This window comes from Schistocerca americana, chromosome 4 (assembly GCF_021461395.2).
Source record: "Schistocerca americana isolate TAMUIC-IGC-003095 chromosome 4, iqSchAmer2.1, whole genome shotgun sequence".
Classification (NCBI taxonomy): Eukaryota; Metazoa; Arthropoda; class Insecta; order Orthoptera; family Acrididae; genus Schistocerca; species Schistocerca americana.
In genome coordinates, this window is record NC_060122.1 from 840,546,078 (window position 1) to 840,565,232 (window position 19,155).

Below are 19,155 nucleotides of genomic sequence, written 5' to 3' on the forward strand. Positions count from 1 at the left end.
TAGTGTAACTGAGGCGGAATAATGGGAACCAGCCAGCATTAGCTGAGGCAGATGGGAAACGGCCTTAAAAACCATCCACAGCTGGCCGGCACACCGGACCTCCACACTAATCCACCGCGCGGATTTAGACCGTGCGGCTAGCCGGGAGGGCTTTTATAAGGTGTGCCACTGATTTTCTGCTTCTATTGAATCTAAGCTGACACACACATGCTCACAGACAAGGGGATGAAACAAAACATATTTTTGGGCAGTTTATAAGTAGTCCAGTTGACATTTTGGGGAAAAGTGATGAGTGACAAGCAGCGTGAGTGACCACTTGTTTTGTTCCGAGCACATGTTGCGATTAATTGGTGACCGTTTGCAATTATCAGTTTTGAGGTTGTGTGTTTCGCTAACGTGGATGCAACAACCTCATATCGAAACTCCAACATTTTACCAGACGTATCAAAAACCAATAACAAAGAGACTTCAAAGTGACAGTTAATCGGAACATATAGTTGCTCACTGAAATCAACTGATACAGCTTGCAAAGGAACAACATTAGATTTAGTTTTTTGTATGTTTTGTTTGTAAGAAAAACAAACTAATATCGACAGTGAGATTTTCACTCTGCAGCGGAGTGTGCGCTGATATGAAACTTCCTGGCAGATTAAAACCCTGTGCCGGACCGAGACTCGAACACGGGACCTGTGCCTTTCGCGGGCAAGTGCTCTACCAACAGCTTGGGTAGCTCGATTGGTAGAGCACTTGCCCGCGAAAAGCAAAGGTCCCGAGTTCGAGTCTCGGTCCGGCACAGGGCTTTAATTTGCCAGGAAGTTTCGAACTAATATCGATACACCAGTTCCGTGAAACTACTGTGTACGGTACTTAACATCTTATTACATTAACTTTATTTCTGCATATAACTATTTTCATTAGTCGAAATTGTAAATGTCTGTTCTCGTCCTGAGGAAAAACTAAGTTATGGAAAAGAAAAGGTTGTGGTCTTCAACCGACAAACTAAAGGAACCTCTGCTCCTTTTAACTGCTCCTCCTTTTAAACCGCCTTTCTGTACCTGGGACAGCTTTCCTTTGGTTGAGGTGCGCACCTGGCGGACAGCGGAGGACACAGTAGCTGCCACGCAATGTTTGAAAACAGTTCACGTAGAAGCGCGCTCCTCGTGAAGCCGATATTTGTGCAGAAATGTGGTGCTGTGTGTCGAAGAAGTCGGCGGTTTAGCGATTTTCTTAGTAGTGCGTCGTCTCATATAGATTTAGCCTTCGATGCAAGTTATTTCCAGGCAAAATTTTGTGTTCAAATGCGTCACGACAGAGGTACATGAAGACGTAGACGCCACCTGACATGCATAATACTCCCAATTGCACTGTGACTCAAGGGCAAGCTTTTGACTTTCAAATTTATATTTGACATTGTTGCAGGAGAGACAGATATATTAGAGAGAGTGTGGTGATGTATTTTTTAAACAGTACAGTAATAATTACAGTAAATTGTGTTGCCGTCTTTCAAAAGGACTTTAGGTCCATTTGTCTAGAACTTTACATTAACATTTCATTAATTAAAAAGTGTCTGTCACAGAATAAAATTTACCGTCTCCTTTAATATGAAAACTAAGTAAAAATTATGTAAGCTCGCATTGCTACATTCATTGGATAATGTGACTTATATAGTTTGTCAAGTTTAGACTATATTTAATAAGTCGATACGAGTAACTTCATTTCTGTTTTAAAAGTTTAGTTAATTTGATTGGAAAAGTGATTGCTGCCAAACATCTTGTCGAATTCACTTTGGTCCTAAGTGTAAAGTTACATTTCTTCAAGGAAAATTTCGTTATAGATTTCAAGCAAAAACTCTTTTCAAATTTTATCCCTTCAGGACTGGACACTGCATTCTATAGACATTATTATTCTTTTTCATAAGGAAAATATTCAGGGTGAGTTTTCTCTGGTTGTGATCCAGCTGTAAATACTGGTACTGTGATTTGAAAACCTTCAGTTATTTAATCACTAACTAAGATAACCAGTGAAATGCGTAGCGATGTATCCGACTGCAAATGTTCGCTGCATACACCCTTCGCAGTGTTTGCTCAGAAATCGATTGACATGGACCTGCACTAACGGACAGCAGCAATTCTTGTCGAGTTTGAAACCAATTGTCAACGACAACACGGGGCCCTCGCTTCCCGTCCTTAACGGCTAGGATCCCTTTACGACGACTGTTGTTACGCCGCGTTGCATGGCAGAGGGTGGCACACCGTTCCGTGTAGACACGGTCGACAGTCCACACTGACACACCAACAAATCGGACAGTTGCACTTGGGGTGTGGTGAAGGGCGCGTCCAAGCACGAAGACTTTTTTCTGCCACTCTGCCATACCTCGACATCGACCCACCGTACTGCGATATGCCAAACTACAGACATCTCCGCCGTGTAGTTCACCAGTGGCGGAGGACCGCGTGATGGTCTGATAACAGTCCTACGCCATACTAACATACTGCAACAAAAACGCCCACAGTATAGGGAACATCATGAAGAAACAAGGACCACGAATATCATTCCACACAGACAACACAGTACAGAAATAACTACATTAAGAGAACCTCCACAGACAAATTCTCCAAAGCTGGAACCTATCAACGAACCTGTAGTTCAACCCAGTCTGTCTTCACAGGCCAAACATACCAAAATTTCAAAACGAGATATTCTGAACATGAAACTTCCTGGCAGATTAAAACTGTGTGCCCGACCGAGACTCGAACTCGGGACCTTTGCCTTTCGCGGGCAAGTGCTCTACCATCTGAGCTACCGAAGCACGACTCACGTCCGGTACTCACAGCTTTACTTCTGCCAGTATCTCGTCTCCTACCTTCCAAACTTTACAGAAGCTCTCCTGTGAAACTTCCAGAACTAGCGCTCCTGAAAGAAAGGATATTGCGGAGACATGGCTTAGCCACAGCATGGGGGATGTTTCCAGAATGAAATTTTCACTCTACAGCGGAGTGTGCGCTGATATGAAACTTCCGGACGTGAGTCGTGCTTCGGTAGCTCAGATGGTAGAGCACTTACCCGCGAAAGGCAATGGTCCCGAGTCCGAATCTCGGTCGGGCACACAGTTTTAATCTGCCGGGAAGTTTCATATCAGCGCACACTCCGCTGCAGAGTGAAAATTTCATTCTGGATATTCTGAACACTTCAGAGTCTTGAAGTGACTGTAGATACTCCATCCCGTTGTATGGGCTTCCTCCAGCGATAGCAGTCCTTGTCCTGGCGGCGCAGTCAGTGGTTCTCTGTGTGAATCACCTGCACGTCGTCCTCAAAATGTCTTCCACGAATGGGGTCCTTCAAATGCCCAAAAAGGTGGAAGACCGAGGGGGCTAGGTCAGGGTGGTCGGATGTGATAGCCGTGGATGGTCTACCCGACCGCTGCAAATCGCGGAGCTCCACCGAAGGGCCTTCTGATGACCTCACCCTCCGTGCCCAAACATAACTGTACTAAAGTTCAGTCTTGATCACACCATTTATGTTTCAATGATATAGGTAACCGGTTTCGGTTCTTTTTACAAAACTATCATCAGACCCATGGGTCCCTTAGGATGGTAGGCGGAACTCTCCTCACATCAATTGACTTCGTAGCAGCTGAGGAGAGCTCCGCCTACCATCCTAAGGGACCCATGGGTCTGATGATGGTTTTGTAAAAAGAACCGAAACCGGTTACCTATATCATTAAAACATAAATGGTGTGATCAAGACTGAACTTTAGTCAAAAAATAACAATTAATTGATCACTGTTTTCCAAAAATGTTTACCAAAATTGTACTAACTGTACTTCTGTCGACAGCAGATGCTCCACGGACTTTGTGAGTATTCCCCACAGTTTCTTTCTCTGCAGTGAGAAATTCAAAGAATGCACGTTGTTTGTAACGTACATCACCTACAGACACCATTTTGAAACTGTCCCGCAGCTACGCTATCTGTCGGAAGAGCCGAAAACTTCGCGCGCTCACTCAGAAGACTTCAAATAATACATACGTAAAGTTTCTTGTTCGTAGCATTGTTTTCGGCTCAGAAAAAAATGCGGTGTATTACTTTCTGAGTAACCCTCGTACAATAACATACATAACCACAAAGCATGGAAATGTACTTCGAAAACGCACAGATTTCTTCATGACTGCTATGCGGATGACATGCTGGAAAAAAGACAAATGGTTCAAATGGCTCTGAGCACTATGGGACTTAACATCTGAGGTCATCATTTCCCTAGAACTTAGAACTACTTAAACCTAACTAACCTAAGGACATCACACACATCCATGCCCGAGGCAGGATTCGAAACTGCGACCGTAGCGGTCGCGCGGTTCCAGACTGTAGCGCCTAGAACCTCTCGGCCACACCAGCTGGCGGAAAAAAAGACAAAAACGGTGCCAAAAACGGTCTTTAAAAGTCCATTTTCACTAGGAAGGTAATTTGCAGGTAAGCTATCGAAAGAAAGCAAACAAAGTGCACATGTTATTGTATTTACGTCTAAAATATATAAACGACGATAAACTGCGTATTATGTTCTACAGGAATAAATTTGACCCACAGAAGATTATACATAGTTGTCTAAACTTGTCTGGTTGAGTAAAGAGAAACTGTGTTTCGCGTAATGTGGAGTTAAAAAAACACGTGAAATGCATCAACAGAAACTTCCAAGCCGAGCGAGATGATTCCATCAGTCAGGCAGCGGTAGCCGACCGCGACAGACGCAGCAACAGATAAGTAAACGCTTTTGTGTCATTTATGAGTTCCTAACCAGGAGCTAATTTTATTGTATCATCTGTGTCCTTTAACAGTTTAGTTTCTTGTGTTTCTGCGTGTAAATTTAACATCTACTAGCCACAGTTCTCGCGTTTTCGTTTGTGATATATTAAAAGTTCTTAATCAGGGGAATAGTACTTAGTTTCACTTGAGTGCATCGGTAGTTAGGTTTTTGAATATCTGCGTATTACTAGACACAGTTCGTGCCTTATACGTCAGGGTCTAACAGTAGAGTTGCGCAGCACGTGCCGATAGTCCGTTTATCTGAACAGTTTAGTTTTCCACGGTCTTTAGCATGGACAGGGACTGTGACTGTTGTGTGCGGATGCGAGCCGAGCTGGTGACACTGCGCTCTCAGCTGCAGGCTGTGATGACTTCGATTACACAGCTTGAGGCTGCAGTGGATGGGCACCACTGTTGTGGGCCGGCCGTGGGGATCCAACGGACGTCCAGCGCGTCAGAGTCCTCCGATCGGTCCTCACCGGTGGCCAACCCAGTTACGGCTCGCACTGAGGCTGACCCCTCACCTGTGGTCGAGTGGGAGGTCACCATGGGGCGATGCAGGAGACGAAAGACTTCCCAGACGGCCGCACGTAAGGCCTCCCCGGTTTGTCTGACAAACAGCAAACAGGTTCCAAGTGCTGTCTGTGGCTGGTACTGTCGCTGAGCCAGATGCTGTCGCCTGTCCTGTTTCAGAGGAAACCACTCAGCCTGCAAGATCCAGGCAATTGCAGAGGGTGGGATTATTGGTAGTTGGGTGCTCCAATGTTAGGCACGTCATTAGGTCTCTTAGGGACTTAGCTAACAAGGTGGGTAAGAAAACCAATGTGCACTCCGTGTGCATACTGGGTGGAGTCATTCCAAATGTGGAAATGGTCCTCCTGGATGCCATGAAGAGCACAGGGTGCAGCCAACTGCAGTTGGTTGCTCACGTCGGTACCAATGAAGTGTGTCACTTTGGATCAGAAGAGATTCTTTCTGGTTTCGAGCGGCTAACAGAGGTGGTAAAGGCTGTCAGTCTTGCTTGCAAGATGACACCAGAGCTGACCATTTGTAGCATAGTCGACAGGACCGACTGCGGGCCTCTGGTACAGAGCCGAGTGGAGGGTCTGAATCAGAGGCTCAGACGGTTCTGCGACCGTGTAGGCTGCAGATTCCTTGACTAGCGCCAAAGGGTGGTTGGGTTTCGGGTTCCGCTGAATTGGTCAGGTATCCACTATACGCAGGAGGCGGCTTCACGGGTAGCAGCGGCTGTGTGGCGTAGGATAGGCCGTTTTTTAGGCTAGAGGGTCTCGGGAAAACATAAGAAGGGCTTCAGTTACAAAGGGTGCAGGCTGAACACAGGAAGAACGTAGCTAGAGGAACCACTGGTATAACAGCTGTAAATTGTCGTGGCTGTGTTGGGAAAGTACCAGAGCTCCAAGCGCTAATAGAAAGCACCGATGCTCAGATCGTTATAGGCACTGAAGGCTGGCTAAAGCCGGATATAAGCTCAGCCGAAATTTTTGCGAAGAACCTAACGGTGTTCCGAAAAGATAGGCTAAACATGGTTGGCGGTAGCGTGTTTTTTGCTGTCACAAGTAGTTTAACTTGCCGCGAAATTGAAGTAGATACTTCCTGTCAGTTCGTATGGGCAGAGGTCATTGTTGGCAACCTGGATAAAATAATAATTGGATCCTTTTATCGGCCTCCTAGTTCAGATGATACAGTTTCAGAAAAGTTCAAAGAAAACTTGAGCTTGATTTCAAACACGTACCCGACTCATACGATAATAGTTGGTTGTGACTTTAATTTACCCTCGATATGTTGGCGAAAATACATGTTTAATTCCGGAGGCACGCATAAAATATCATCCGAAATTGTACTAAACGCGCTCTCTGAAAATTATTTCGAGCAGTTAGTTCATGAGCCCACGGGAATGGTAAACGGTTGTGAAAACACATTTGACCTGTTAGCAACAAAAAATCTGAGTTAATAAAGAGCATCAAAACCGATATAGGGATTAGTGAACACAGGGTTGTCGTAGCGAGATTGAATACCGTAATCCCCAAATTCTCGAAAAATAAGCGAAAAGTATACGTATTCAAAAAAGCAGCTGAAAATTCGCTTGACGCCTTCCAGAGAGACAATCTCCACTCATTCCAAATTAATAATATAAGTGTAGACCAGATGTGGCTTAAATTCAAAGAAATAGTATCGGCAGAAATCAAGAGATTTATACCAAATAAATTAACAAACGACGGATCTAATCCTCCTTGGTACACAGAACGGGTTAGAACACTGTTGCAGAAACATCTAAACAAACATGCCAAATTCAAACAGACGCAAAATCGTCAAGATTGGCGATCCTTTACAGAAGCTCGAAATTTAGCGCGGAGTTCAATGCGAGATGCTTATAACAGTTTGCACAACGAAACTTTGTCTCGAAACCTGGCAGAAAATCCAAAGAGATTCTGGTCGTATGTGAAGTATGTTAGCGGCAAGAAACAATCAATCCCTTCTCTGCACGATAGCAATGGAGATACTATCGAAGACAGTGCTTCAAAGCGGAGTTACTAAACACAGCCTTCCGAAATGCCTTCACAAAAGAGGACGAAGTAAATATTCCAGAATTCGAATCGAGAACAGCTGCCAACATGAGTAACGTAGAAGTAAATATCCTCGGGGTAGTGAAGCAACTCAAATCACTTAATAAAAGCAAGTCTTCTGGTCCAAACCGTACACCAATTAGGTTCCTTTCAGAGTATGCTGATGCATTAGCTCCATACTTAACCATTATATACAACCGTTCGCTCGACGAAAGATCCGTACCCAAAGACTGGAAAGTTGCACAGGTCACACCAATATTCAAGGAAGGTAGTAGGAGTAATCCACAGAATTAGAGGCCCATATCGTTAATGTCGATATGCAGCAGGATTTTATAAGATATATTGTGTTCGAACATTATGAATTACCTCGACGGGAACGGTCTACTGACACACAGTCAACATGGGTTTACAAAACATTGTTCCTGTGAAACACAACTAGCTCTTTATTCAGACGAAGTGTTGAGTGTTATTAACAAGGGATTTCAGATCGATTCCGTATTCCTGGATTTCCGGAAGGCTTTTGACACTGTACCACAGAAGCGGCTCGTAGTGAAATTGCGTGCTTATGGAATATCGTCTCAGTTATGTGACTGGATTTGTGATTTCCTGTCAGAGAGGTCACAGTTCGTGGTCATTGACGGAAAGTCATCGAGTGAAACAGAAGTGATTTCAGGCGTTCCCAAAGGTAGTGTTATAGGCCCTTTTCTGTTCCTTATCTATATAAACGATTTGGGAGACAATATGAGCAGCCGTCTTAGGTTGTTTGCAGATGACGCTGTCGTTTATCGACTAATAAAGTCATCAGAAGATCAAATCAAACTGGTAAACGATTTAGAAAAAAGTGGTGCGAAAAATGGCAGTTGACCCTAAAAGTCCGCAGCTCGTGGTCGTGCCGTAGCGTTCTCGCTTCCCGCGCCCAGGTTCCCGGGTTCGATTCCCGGCGGGATCAGGGATTTTCTCTGCCTCGTGATGACTGGGTGTTGTGTGATGTCCTTAGGTTAGTTAGGTTTAAGTAGTTCTAAGTTCTAGGGGACTGATGACCATAGATGTTAAGTCCCATAGTGCTCAGAGCCATTGGAACCATTTTTTTGACCCTAAATAACGAAAAGTGTGAGGTCATCCACATGAGTGCTAAAAGGAACTCGTTAAACTTCGGTTACACGATAAATCAGTCTAATCTAAAAGCCGTAAATTCAACTAAATGCGTAGGTATTACAATTAGGAACAAATTAAATTGGAAAGAACACATAGAAAATGTTGTGGGGAAGGCTAACCAAAGAATGCGTTTTATTGGCAGGACCTTTAGAAAATGTAACAGACTTACTAAGGAGACTGCCTACACTACGCTTGTCCGTCCTCTTTTAGAATACCGCTGCGCGGCGTGGGATCCTTACCAGATAGGACTGACAGAGTACATCGAAAAAGTTCAAAGAAGGGCAGCACGTTTTGTATTATCGCGACATATTGGAGAGAGTACCACAGAATTGATACAGGATTTGGGCTGGAAATCATTAAAAGAAAGACGTTTTTCGTTGCGACGGAAACTTCTCACGAAATTCCAATCGCCAACTCTCTCCTCCGAATGCGAAAATATTTTGTTGACACCGACCTACATAGGGAGGAACGATCATCACGATAAAATAAGGGAAATCGGTGCTCGTACGGAGATATTTAGGTGTTGATTCTTTCTGCGCGCTATACGAGATTGGAATAATAGAGAATTGTGAAGGTGCTTCGATGAACCCTATGCGAGGCACTTAAATGTGATTTGCAGATTATCCGTGCAGGTGTAGATCCACAGCGCTCTCTAGGAAAGAGCGTGCTCTTTTAGAGAGAGCAGTTTGTTGGTATTTTGGCCAGTGAAGTGAGTGACGCCCGCCCCCCGACTCACCCGCTCGGTCGGTGGCGCCCCAGCCGGCGACGGTGAGCGGGCCCGGGGGCGGCCGCGGCTCGCCGTGCAGGCAGGCGGGCAGCACGCTCTCGCCGTAGGCCACCCTCCGCTCCAGCCGCAGCAGCGCCACGTCGTGGTAGAAGGCTGGCCGCCGGAAGCCCGGGTGCACCAGCGCGCGCTCCACGCCGACCCGGCCCTCCGCCGGCGGCGCCTCGCCCAGCCACGTGCTGCCCAGCTGCACCACCGACGGAGACTTCCTGCGCCGCAACACGCCGTCTGTCATCGCCCGTACTCTACACCAGCTGACGGCCGGGACACGAGGCAAATGCCAAGCTGCAGCCTCCACCAAAGACCTCATGCTCACCTCTGTACATTTAGTACTGTTCTGACACTATACTAGCTATCTAGTGATGCCTGGCTTATGTATTTATTCCAGTCTTCTACTAGTCACTGTCCATTTCCTTCTGCACCTCTCGCTACACATCTCATCCTCTTGCTTTTCACTATCCGTCTGTCCATCAGCTCCTCTCCCCTCTCTCTTCTACATCCTCCTCCTTCCCTTTCTCCATCCATTCCTTCCTCCCCCTCTCTCTGCCCTTCTCCCCTTCCCACTGTCCATCTCTTTCCCCCCTCCTCTTCCCTTTCTCTCTCCATCTCATCCTCCCCTGTCTATTTCCTCCATTCGCCTCACTCTAACTCCTCTTTCCCCCCTCTATCTTCTCCTTCACAAGTCCACCTCCAGCATCCCTCTCTCTGCTCATTTCCTCCTCCCTCTCTCCCTGTCCCTCTCCTTCTCACCCTCTCACTGCCCATCTCCTCCTGCTTTTTCTCTCTGCCCATCTCTTCTTCCCTGCTCTCTCATTCCAGCTTTTCTTCCATTTCTTTGTTCATTTCCTTCTCTCCCCTATCTCTGTTCATCTCCTCCACTTCTCTTTCTGTGCCATTTTCCCCTCTCCATCTTTCTATCAATGTCGTGCTCCCCCACACCTGTGCCCATCTCCTCCTTGCCTCTCTTTTTCCATCTCTTGTTCCACCCTTTGCTCTCCACATTATCACCCCCACCCCAGTACGTTTCACCTTCTTACCCTCACAGTATATTCTTTTCCAAATAGCAAGTACAATATTATTGAACAATATGAAAAAACGTAAATTACAAACTACGACATGCACACACTTTGTTCAACATATAAACGTCACTACAGATATTTGGATTTAGGTTATGACATGTTCGGTATTCCTACCATCACTGGCGATGCTGTGGCGCAGACGAATAGGGAAATTCTACATGACCGGCCGAAGTGCCGGAACATCGATGCTGGCGATGACCTCCTGAATGGCTGTTTTCAGCTCAGCAGTGGTTTTCGGGTTACTGCTGTACACCTTGGCTTTAATATAGCCCCGCAAAAAGGAGTCGCATGTGTTCACATCCAGAGAATACGGCGGCCAATCGAGGCCCATGCAAGTGGCCTCCAGAGCCAGAATGCGGTCCCCAAAGTGCTCGGTAGTCGCCGTGACGTCAAGGAATATCGCACCGATTATTTCGCGACTGGACGTTGAACAACACACAGCTACTCATTGAGGGTGAAGAGACTTCTCGATTGGGAAATGCGGATTCTCAGTCCCACAAGTGTAACAATTTTGCCTATTGACGAACCCATCCAAATGAAAGTGGACTTCATCTCTAAACCAAACTATGAGTGTGCTTACTAATTCCCATCGTGCCCGCGACTGACCGTGAAGTTTGATCATCCTAACGCAAACCGTTCAGAAGTTATGACGATTTCATTTCATTTAGTTCAATAATTGTCACCATGTGTAAATATGTGTACCAAGTTTGGTTTACACAGATGCATGGGTTTAGAGCCGCGCGGGATTAGTCGAGCGGTCTGAGGCGCTGCAGTCATGGAGTGAGCGGCTGGCCCCAGCGGAAGTTCGAGTCCTCCCTCGGGCATGGGTTTGTGTGTTTGTCCTTAGGATAATTTAGGTTAAGTAGTGTGTAAGCTTAGGGACTGATGACCTTAGCAGTTAAGCCCCATAAGATTTCACGCACATTTGAACATTTGATGGGTTTAGGAGAAGCTTTTAACCAACGGCTTTGCCCACGTATGCACATCTCACATATGTTCAACAAATTTCACGCATCTTTGTACACATATTTCACAGCTCTACCGCAGTTCACCCTGCAATTTTGTTTTCAGGCATCTCAATGCATATGACGTCATATCTCCTGAACTATATGCCATACATTCATGTAATTTTGCAGGTACATCCAGTGCTATATTTCGATACATTTAGATACTTCCTGCGATAAATTTTGCTACTGTACTGAGTGGTAAATAAGTTTTAAATTAAAACGTCATGCGCGATGCGGCAATTTTTGCCGTATCTCATTGTTTATGACGTCATACCTCCGGTGATATGTGTCGTACAATGATATACTCTTCAAGTACATTTAGTGGTATATGGGAATACGGTCGGAAAAATATTTTGCGTTTAGAGTTGGTAATAAATACGTAATAAATTAAAAGGTCATTCCTCATACACCAGATTTACTGCCTTAACAGCGAAAATATATTAAGCGATAAACTTTATTCCTTTTATCATTCTGTGCGCGGTGTCCGCGAGAAAAGTCTCTTAAAGGTTTGAAATTATGTGTAAAATTGGTTTCGAGTCACTGAATACTCATTCTCAAATAATCGATGAGGATAGTCGGGCTATTTGCGCGTCGTGAGCTACGCTGCTTTTTCATTCCAAAAATGGTTCAAATGGCTCTGAGCACTATGGGACATAACATCTGAGGTCATCAGTCCCATAGAACTTAGCACTACTGAAACCTAACTAACCTAAGGACATCACACACATCCATGCCCGAGCCAGGATTCGAACCAGCGACGGTAGCAGTCGCGCGTTTCCAGACTGTAGCGCCTAGAACCGCTCGGCCACCCCGGCTGGCTTTCATCCCAACCCCCACCCCTTTGAGAGGGGTACGGTTTACCCCCCCACACTGACTCCTTCCAAACAGTAAGTCACATGTGTAACAAGTTGGGTTGAAATCGATCCAGTGCTTTAGGCGGAGATGTGGAACATCCACTTTTATATGACGTTTTTGAAGAACGAAAATATGCTGTATGAAAATAGATGTAGACTCTGCAAACAAAGATTTTGCGAATGTTAGCTCGCTCTGTTCGTCCATAAAATCAAGAGAGGTGTGTTCAGGTTGGTGCCATACACCGTGACATCACGAAGGCAGTTGACACAATTCCGCACAGTCGTTTAGTGAAAAAACATACGAGGTTACGTAACGGACGAGATTTGTGGCTCCGCTCATAATTTCCTGGCACTTAGGACTCAACAAATCGCTCTAAGAAACAAAATAGTCAAATGCAAAGGCAACTTCAGGAGTCTCCCAAGTACGAGCATTGTTGTTTGTTGTTGTGGTCTTCAGTCCTGAGACTGGTTTGATGCAGCGCTCCATCCTACTCTATCCTGTGCAAGCTTCTTCATCTCCCAGTACCTACTGCAACCTACATCCTTCTGAATCTGCTTAGTGTATTCATCTCTTGCTCTCCCTCTACGATTTTTACCCTCCACGCTGCCCTCCAACGCTAAATTGGTGATCCCTTAATGCCTCAGAACATGTCCTACTAACCGATCCCTTCTTCTCGTCAAGTTGACTCACAAACTTCTCTTCTCCCCAATCCTATTCAATTCTTCCTCATTAGTTATGTGGTCTACCCATCCAATCTTCAGCATTCTTCTGTAGCACCACATTTCGAAAGCTTCTATTCTCTTCTTGTCCAAACTATTTACCGTCCATGTTTCACTTCCATACATGGCTACACTCCATACAAATACTTTCAGAAATGACTTCCTGACACTTAAATCTACACTCGATGTTAACAAATTTCTCTTCTTCAGAAACGCTTTCCTTGCCATTGCCAGTCTACATTTTATATCCTCTCTACTTCGACCATCATCAGTTAGTTTGCTCCCCAAATAGCGAAACTCCTCTACTATTTTAATGTCTCATTTCCTAATCTAATACCCTCAACATCACCCGACTTAATTCGACTACATTCCATTATCGTTGTTTTGCTTTTGTTGATGTTCATCTTATATCCTCCCTTCAAGACACCATCCATTCCGTTCAACTGCTCTTCCAAGTCCTTTGCTGCCTCTGACAGAATTACAATGTCATCGGCGAACCTCAAAGTTTTTATTTCTTCTCCATTACTGTTCACAATATTGTCAGACAAAAAAAGTGAAGCACACAGAGGCCGTTTGTATTTCTGTGCAACTTCCTAGACGTAAACATGTTCTGTGAGAATGTAAATAATCAGAGCTGCAGTTCTCTGCGCAGAACGACCAACACAGGTCTTAGTGTTGTTACCATACCTGGTAGGATATACAGGGTGAATCACCTAAAACTTACACCGCAAGTACTGCGGAGATGGAAAGTGCTATTGATGTGCGGTTTTCACAGAATGAACTGGTAGTCAGGGTTAGCCAATAAACAGATGGTAATAACATACAGGAAGTGTATTTTTTGTACAAACATACACTTTTTTAAATGGAACGATGCCTATTGACACCAACACACTAAAAGTAGGATAAATTAGAATGAGCCGGATGGAGTGGCCGAGCCGTTCTATGCGCTTCAGTCCGGAACCACGTGGCTGTTACGGTCGCAGATTCGAATCCTGCCTCGGGCATGGATGTGTGTGATGTCCTTAGGTTAGTTAGGTTTAAGTAGTTCTAAGTTCTATGGGACTAATGACCTCCGATGTTAAGTCCCACAGTGCTCAGAGCCATTTGACCCCTTTGAACCAAATTAGAATGTCAGTAGTGTTTGTTGGAGGATATTAGTGTGAGTCGTTTACGAGATATCGTATTTTGAAAAGTTTACGCACCGACACTTTTTCTGCCATTCTTCTAGGTGCGACGTTGTCTGTTTGCTTGCAGTGTACTTGTGTGTTCCTCGAGTGAATCGCGACTTCCCAGTCAGTTAGTGTGTGACACAACAAGCAGTAGCTCGTGAGTGGGAAATAGTGTTTACCAGTGCAGAAAAAGCCGACATGCTCATGGTGTATAGGGAGTTAGGCACAATGCAGTCGTTACTTGCTCGCTTATGCGGTAGGATAACCCAATATACGTCAACCATCTCGACAATTATTTATCAGTCAGTTATGTAGAAGTGGCAGTGTAACATATACACAACCTAACAGAAGGAAATGTCAGACGAGGGGGGCGGGGGATTAATGTTCTTGCTGCTGTTGCAATTGGTCCACACATTAGCTCCCATGAAATCGGCATGAGTGAGGCAAGGATCCTACCCATTCTCTATCGACATAGGTTCCATCCCTATCACATTTCTCTTCATCAAGAGCTGCATGGAAACGTTTTGTTCATGGGTACAGCACACACTAGATGTATCATGTATCTCGTTTAGTGACGAAGTCACATTTACAAGTCGTAGCCAGGTAAACCGCCGAAACATGCACTGCTGGTCTGTTGATACTCCCCTTCTGGCTTCGTCAGGTGGAACGTCAGCTTACATGTAGTGTAAACGTGTGGTGGGGGATAATGAACCATCAGCTCATAAACCCGTTACTCATAGACGGAACACTAAACTTGCACAAGTATGGCAGCCTCCTAAAAGACCATCTTCCACAGTTGCTAGATGACGTTCCTTTTCACACTAGGAGGAACCTCTGGTACCAACATGATAACTGTTCAGTCCATGTAGACTTTCTTTGTGTGGACGAAGCTGAAAGACGCTGTCTACAGGAACACGCCAGCTCCACCTGATGGTACACAACGACGTGTCTGCAGCCTGCTCCGACATCTCGTACTGCCCCTGCCGGTACTCATTAAGAACACAGTCTACAATGTTCAGTTGTCTCGTAACTGGTTAGCATCCACATAACCAGTGTACGCACCTCTATTGTTCTTCACTGTTTATAGTCACAGGTATTATACAAGTATCGCTGTGGGAACTTATCAAATCCGATATCTCGTAAATGACTCGCACTACAATCTTGCAACAAACACTACTGGCATTCTTATTCACTCTATTTTTAGTTTGTTAACATCAACAGGTATCGTTCGATTTAAAAAATGCGTGTTTGTAAATTGGAAATTTGTGGTAAGGACTATGGGACCAAACTGCTGAGGTCATCGGTCCCTTGGCTTACACATTAATTAAACTAATTTAAACTAACGTACGCTAAGGACCAAACACACACCCATGCCCGGAGGATGGCTGGAACCTTGTAACGCAGGAAATGCATATCCTCCTATTTCCATCTGCTGCACTATAAATTTGTTTCCTTATTTTGTTACGTGAAGATGTGACATTTCTGTGTCTTTACATATTGTAGTTGTTTTACTGTTTTTATATATATATATATATATATATATATATATATATATATATTTATGTTTGTTTGTTTTGTGAATATTACTTGTATTTACACGCTGGGTCTGGCCTAGGCAAAACTATGCTATCGAACGAATACATCGATAGGTCGTGTGGAGAACCAAAGTGTTTAAGATCTTTGGTAGTGTTACCTCTGCCGCGTGGAGCGCGGGCAGAGGGAGAATCTGGCTGGGGTGGTGCAGTGGAGCAGGTGTGTTGTGTGACGCTCCTGCGAGTTGCCGCGCTTTCGGGGTTGGGCAGCATGTAATTGCGCTCGACTTGCTATGATAGTTTCTGACACGGTGTGGCGGACGGGAAGCATTAGCTGGCGCACATCAAGAGCCCGTTTCGCCTGGTGACCGTGTCGAGAAGAAGGCGCGCCAACATCCAGCTTCTGCAACAGCGACGGCCGACAATGAGCGATTGTCGCCACCTCCTCGATCGACAGCTTCAAACTTTCAATCAACCAACAAGGAAGACTGGAAGCACGAGAAGTTTTAGAACTGTATGGCAGACCTCAGCTTTTCAAACTGTTCCATTTTCGTAACTATAATTACAGCAACTTAGCATGAACATTTGTTGCTCATTGTCCCAATTGCATTAGCAAGCAGGGTCCCTTCCTTTTCCGGAATGAACTCGAGTGTCGTTGAAATTCAAACGCCAGCATTAAAGTAAAAGCATTCGATTTCACTGCTTTAATTTCAAAGTTTAGTTAAGGTATTCATAGCTGGCTACAATATTTAGATTACACAAGCACAAATTAAGAGTGCGAGTTTTGTTACCATATTTTAGCTTACCTGTGACTGCAGCTCAGCTTGGTACGTACTAAATTTTACTATTGTTAATTGTTCAGAATCATTTAATTCAAGTTCAAAGTTAAATCTCTTATTTCTAAATTGCGTAGATTCAAGTAGCTTTTGAAATGATTGTTGAGGTAGTCCAAGACCAACCGTATTTTACTGAATTTCGATGTGCTTCAGAAAGAAAGCTCACTATTAACTTAAGTCACTAAATTAACTTTCAATTTTCCGGTTTTATTAATTCTTTTGCTAAATTAAGTCAGAGTGTAGCGAAATTTATTACTTCTGACAAACTTTCAGTTTTCACACAACACGTGTCAACCTTCAGTTGCCACGCCTCTAGTGCTAATTATATGTGTAATAACCTTTCTTTTTCAGTTACTATAGTAATTGTCCATAGGACTGACGACCGTAATTTCCCCCAAATCTCAAATATCTAATTACCGCTAGTTAATTGTTAACGTAACGGCCGCACATTTACTTTCTTTAATAACTTTACCCCTTTTCAAAATTAATTTCCACCAGTTTCATTTGCATTTTTCCTTTCATTTAGATGTAACCCTTTCCTCCCTCTTTACCGGCAGATTAACTTCGGTGACGATTGCTTTTCCCAAATTTGCATTAGGTACACGCGGTTTAATTTTTCACTGTCATTAAGGTCGATAGGTGAGGGGGAGGTTACAACCTCCGACGGGAGGGAGCCGCACGAACCATGAGAAGACTCCCCCGCACGGCTACCCCGTGCGGCTGTATTTCTGTAGAGAAATACGCTTTATGAGTATGAGTACAACTGTTGATTGGCTAACAATACCAGTCCCTGACTTCCAGTCCATTCTGTGAAAACCACATATCAACAGCACTTTCCACTTCCGCAGTATTTCCGGTACACCCCGTGTATAGGTACGAACAGCGTCAAATGCTGAGTGATCACTATGAAGGATACAGTGGTGCCACGCGCTTGTATGATACAGCAGACAGTCTCTTTAGTGGGACCTCACTGTTGGCGTCCAATTTGACGGTTACTCGAATCGTGCACTATCGAGATTTGTGGGGTTTCTGGATGTGACAGTGACCTGATGTTGGACCCTTTCGCGCTGCTGTCTCTTGAATAAATCACTCAATTTTTATGAACTGTAATATTTGTTTGTCTGAATATGTTCATCACATCAACCGATTTCCGTCCTACTCGGATAAGTCCTTCGCGGTGAGGCGTCTTATATATTATATGGGGTGAGTCACGTAAGACATAACACCTCTTTTATTTCGTGAACGAGTACACATTTTGAAACGCAGTTTTCGACAAATATTAGGGCCTCGAGGGGCACGTACTTTTTTTTTCTTCGCTTGGTCAATGTTTTTAGCGCTGATATCAATGGAGATATTGAAGCCAGTACATTGTTTAAAATAGAACTGTATACTTTTTGTAACTGAATTCGATAGCTCTTGAGAAGACAATTACCTGATACTGCGTTTTTTAATGCTGACGTTGACACCAGTCGTAAAAAATTCAAGTAATGTCCTAGAACGGTGGCTAATTTCCCCAACCCCCACAAAAAAATTAAGTGTCATGTAATATTTTGTGTAATGTAGTATCTTGTATAGACACATTTTATTAATCTGACACGTTCCACATCATTACGAAGTGTCGTATTCATTATCTATGGAACAAGTACTAATCTGTCTGTGTATCTATCTAACATGGAAAACCATCAGGTCGTTCAGGCACATCTGACGACGTCATTGAGGGAGTGAGACAGCGCTTTGTCGGCAGCCCTAAGAAGTCGACCCGGCGTGCATCTCGCGAACTGCAAAATCCCACATACGACAGTTTGGCCTGTGTTGACAAACTGTTTGCATTTGAAGCAATACAGATTGACGATCGTGCAACTAATGAAAGACACGAATAAAATAGCTCCCAAGAATTTCTGTGCAGATATGCTAAATCGATTACATGAAGATGAACATTTCCTGGACAAAATCGTCTTTTCTGACGAGTCGAATTTTCACTAAGTGGCAAGGTTAACACACATAACTGTAGGATTTGGGGCAGTGAAGATCCACATCAAACATTGCAACATCTTCGTGATAGCCGTAAATTGAACGTTTTTGCGCATTGAGCAAGAACAAAGTGCACGGTCCCTTTTCTTCCCAGGGAGAACCATCAATGGGGTAGTGTGGCTGGATATGTTACAACAATTTTTGATACCACAGATCGATGAGGATGATCAAGAACGAAATTTTTACTTCATGCAAGATGCTACACCACCCCCCTACGTGGCTGTCGTCCGGGATTTTCTCAGTGACCGCTTCCCAGGTCAATGGATTAGCCATGATGCTCCAGTTGTGTGGCCCCCACGTTCCCCACAGCTGACAGCACTCGATTCTTTTTTTTTTTTGTGGGGATCCTTCAAAGATATCGTGTTTGTACTTCCTGTGACGGCTTCTCTACCTGAACTCACAAGGGAACCTCCCCATCGCACCCCCCTCAGATTTAGTTACAAGTTCGCACAGTGGATAGGCCTTGAAAAACCGAACACAGATCAATCGAGAAAACAGGAAGAAGTTGTGTGGAACTACACTCCTGGAAATTGAAATAAGAACACCGTGAATTCATTGTCCCAGGAAGGGGAAACTTTATTGACACATTCCTGGGGTCAGATACAT

General features: G+C 44.4%; 1 protein-coding gene across 1 annotated transcript in view; it reads right to left on the reverse strand.

Annotated features, from left to right (window-relative positions):
- The window catches only part of LOC124613854 (venom protease-like), a 174,343-nt gene that overhangs the window by 38,756 nt on the left and 116,432 nt on the right, over nucleotides 1-19,155 (reverse strand). The window contains exon 5 of the mRNA XM_047142579.1: nucleotides 9,274-9,530. Coding sequence (XP_046998535.1) covers nucleotides 9,274-9,530 — 257 coding nt within the window. The remainder of the gene's footprint in view (nucleotides 1-9,273; nucleotides 9,531-19,155) is intronic.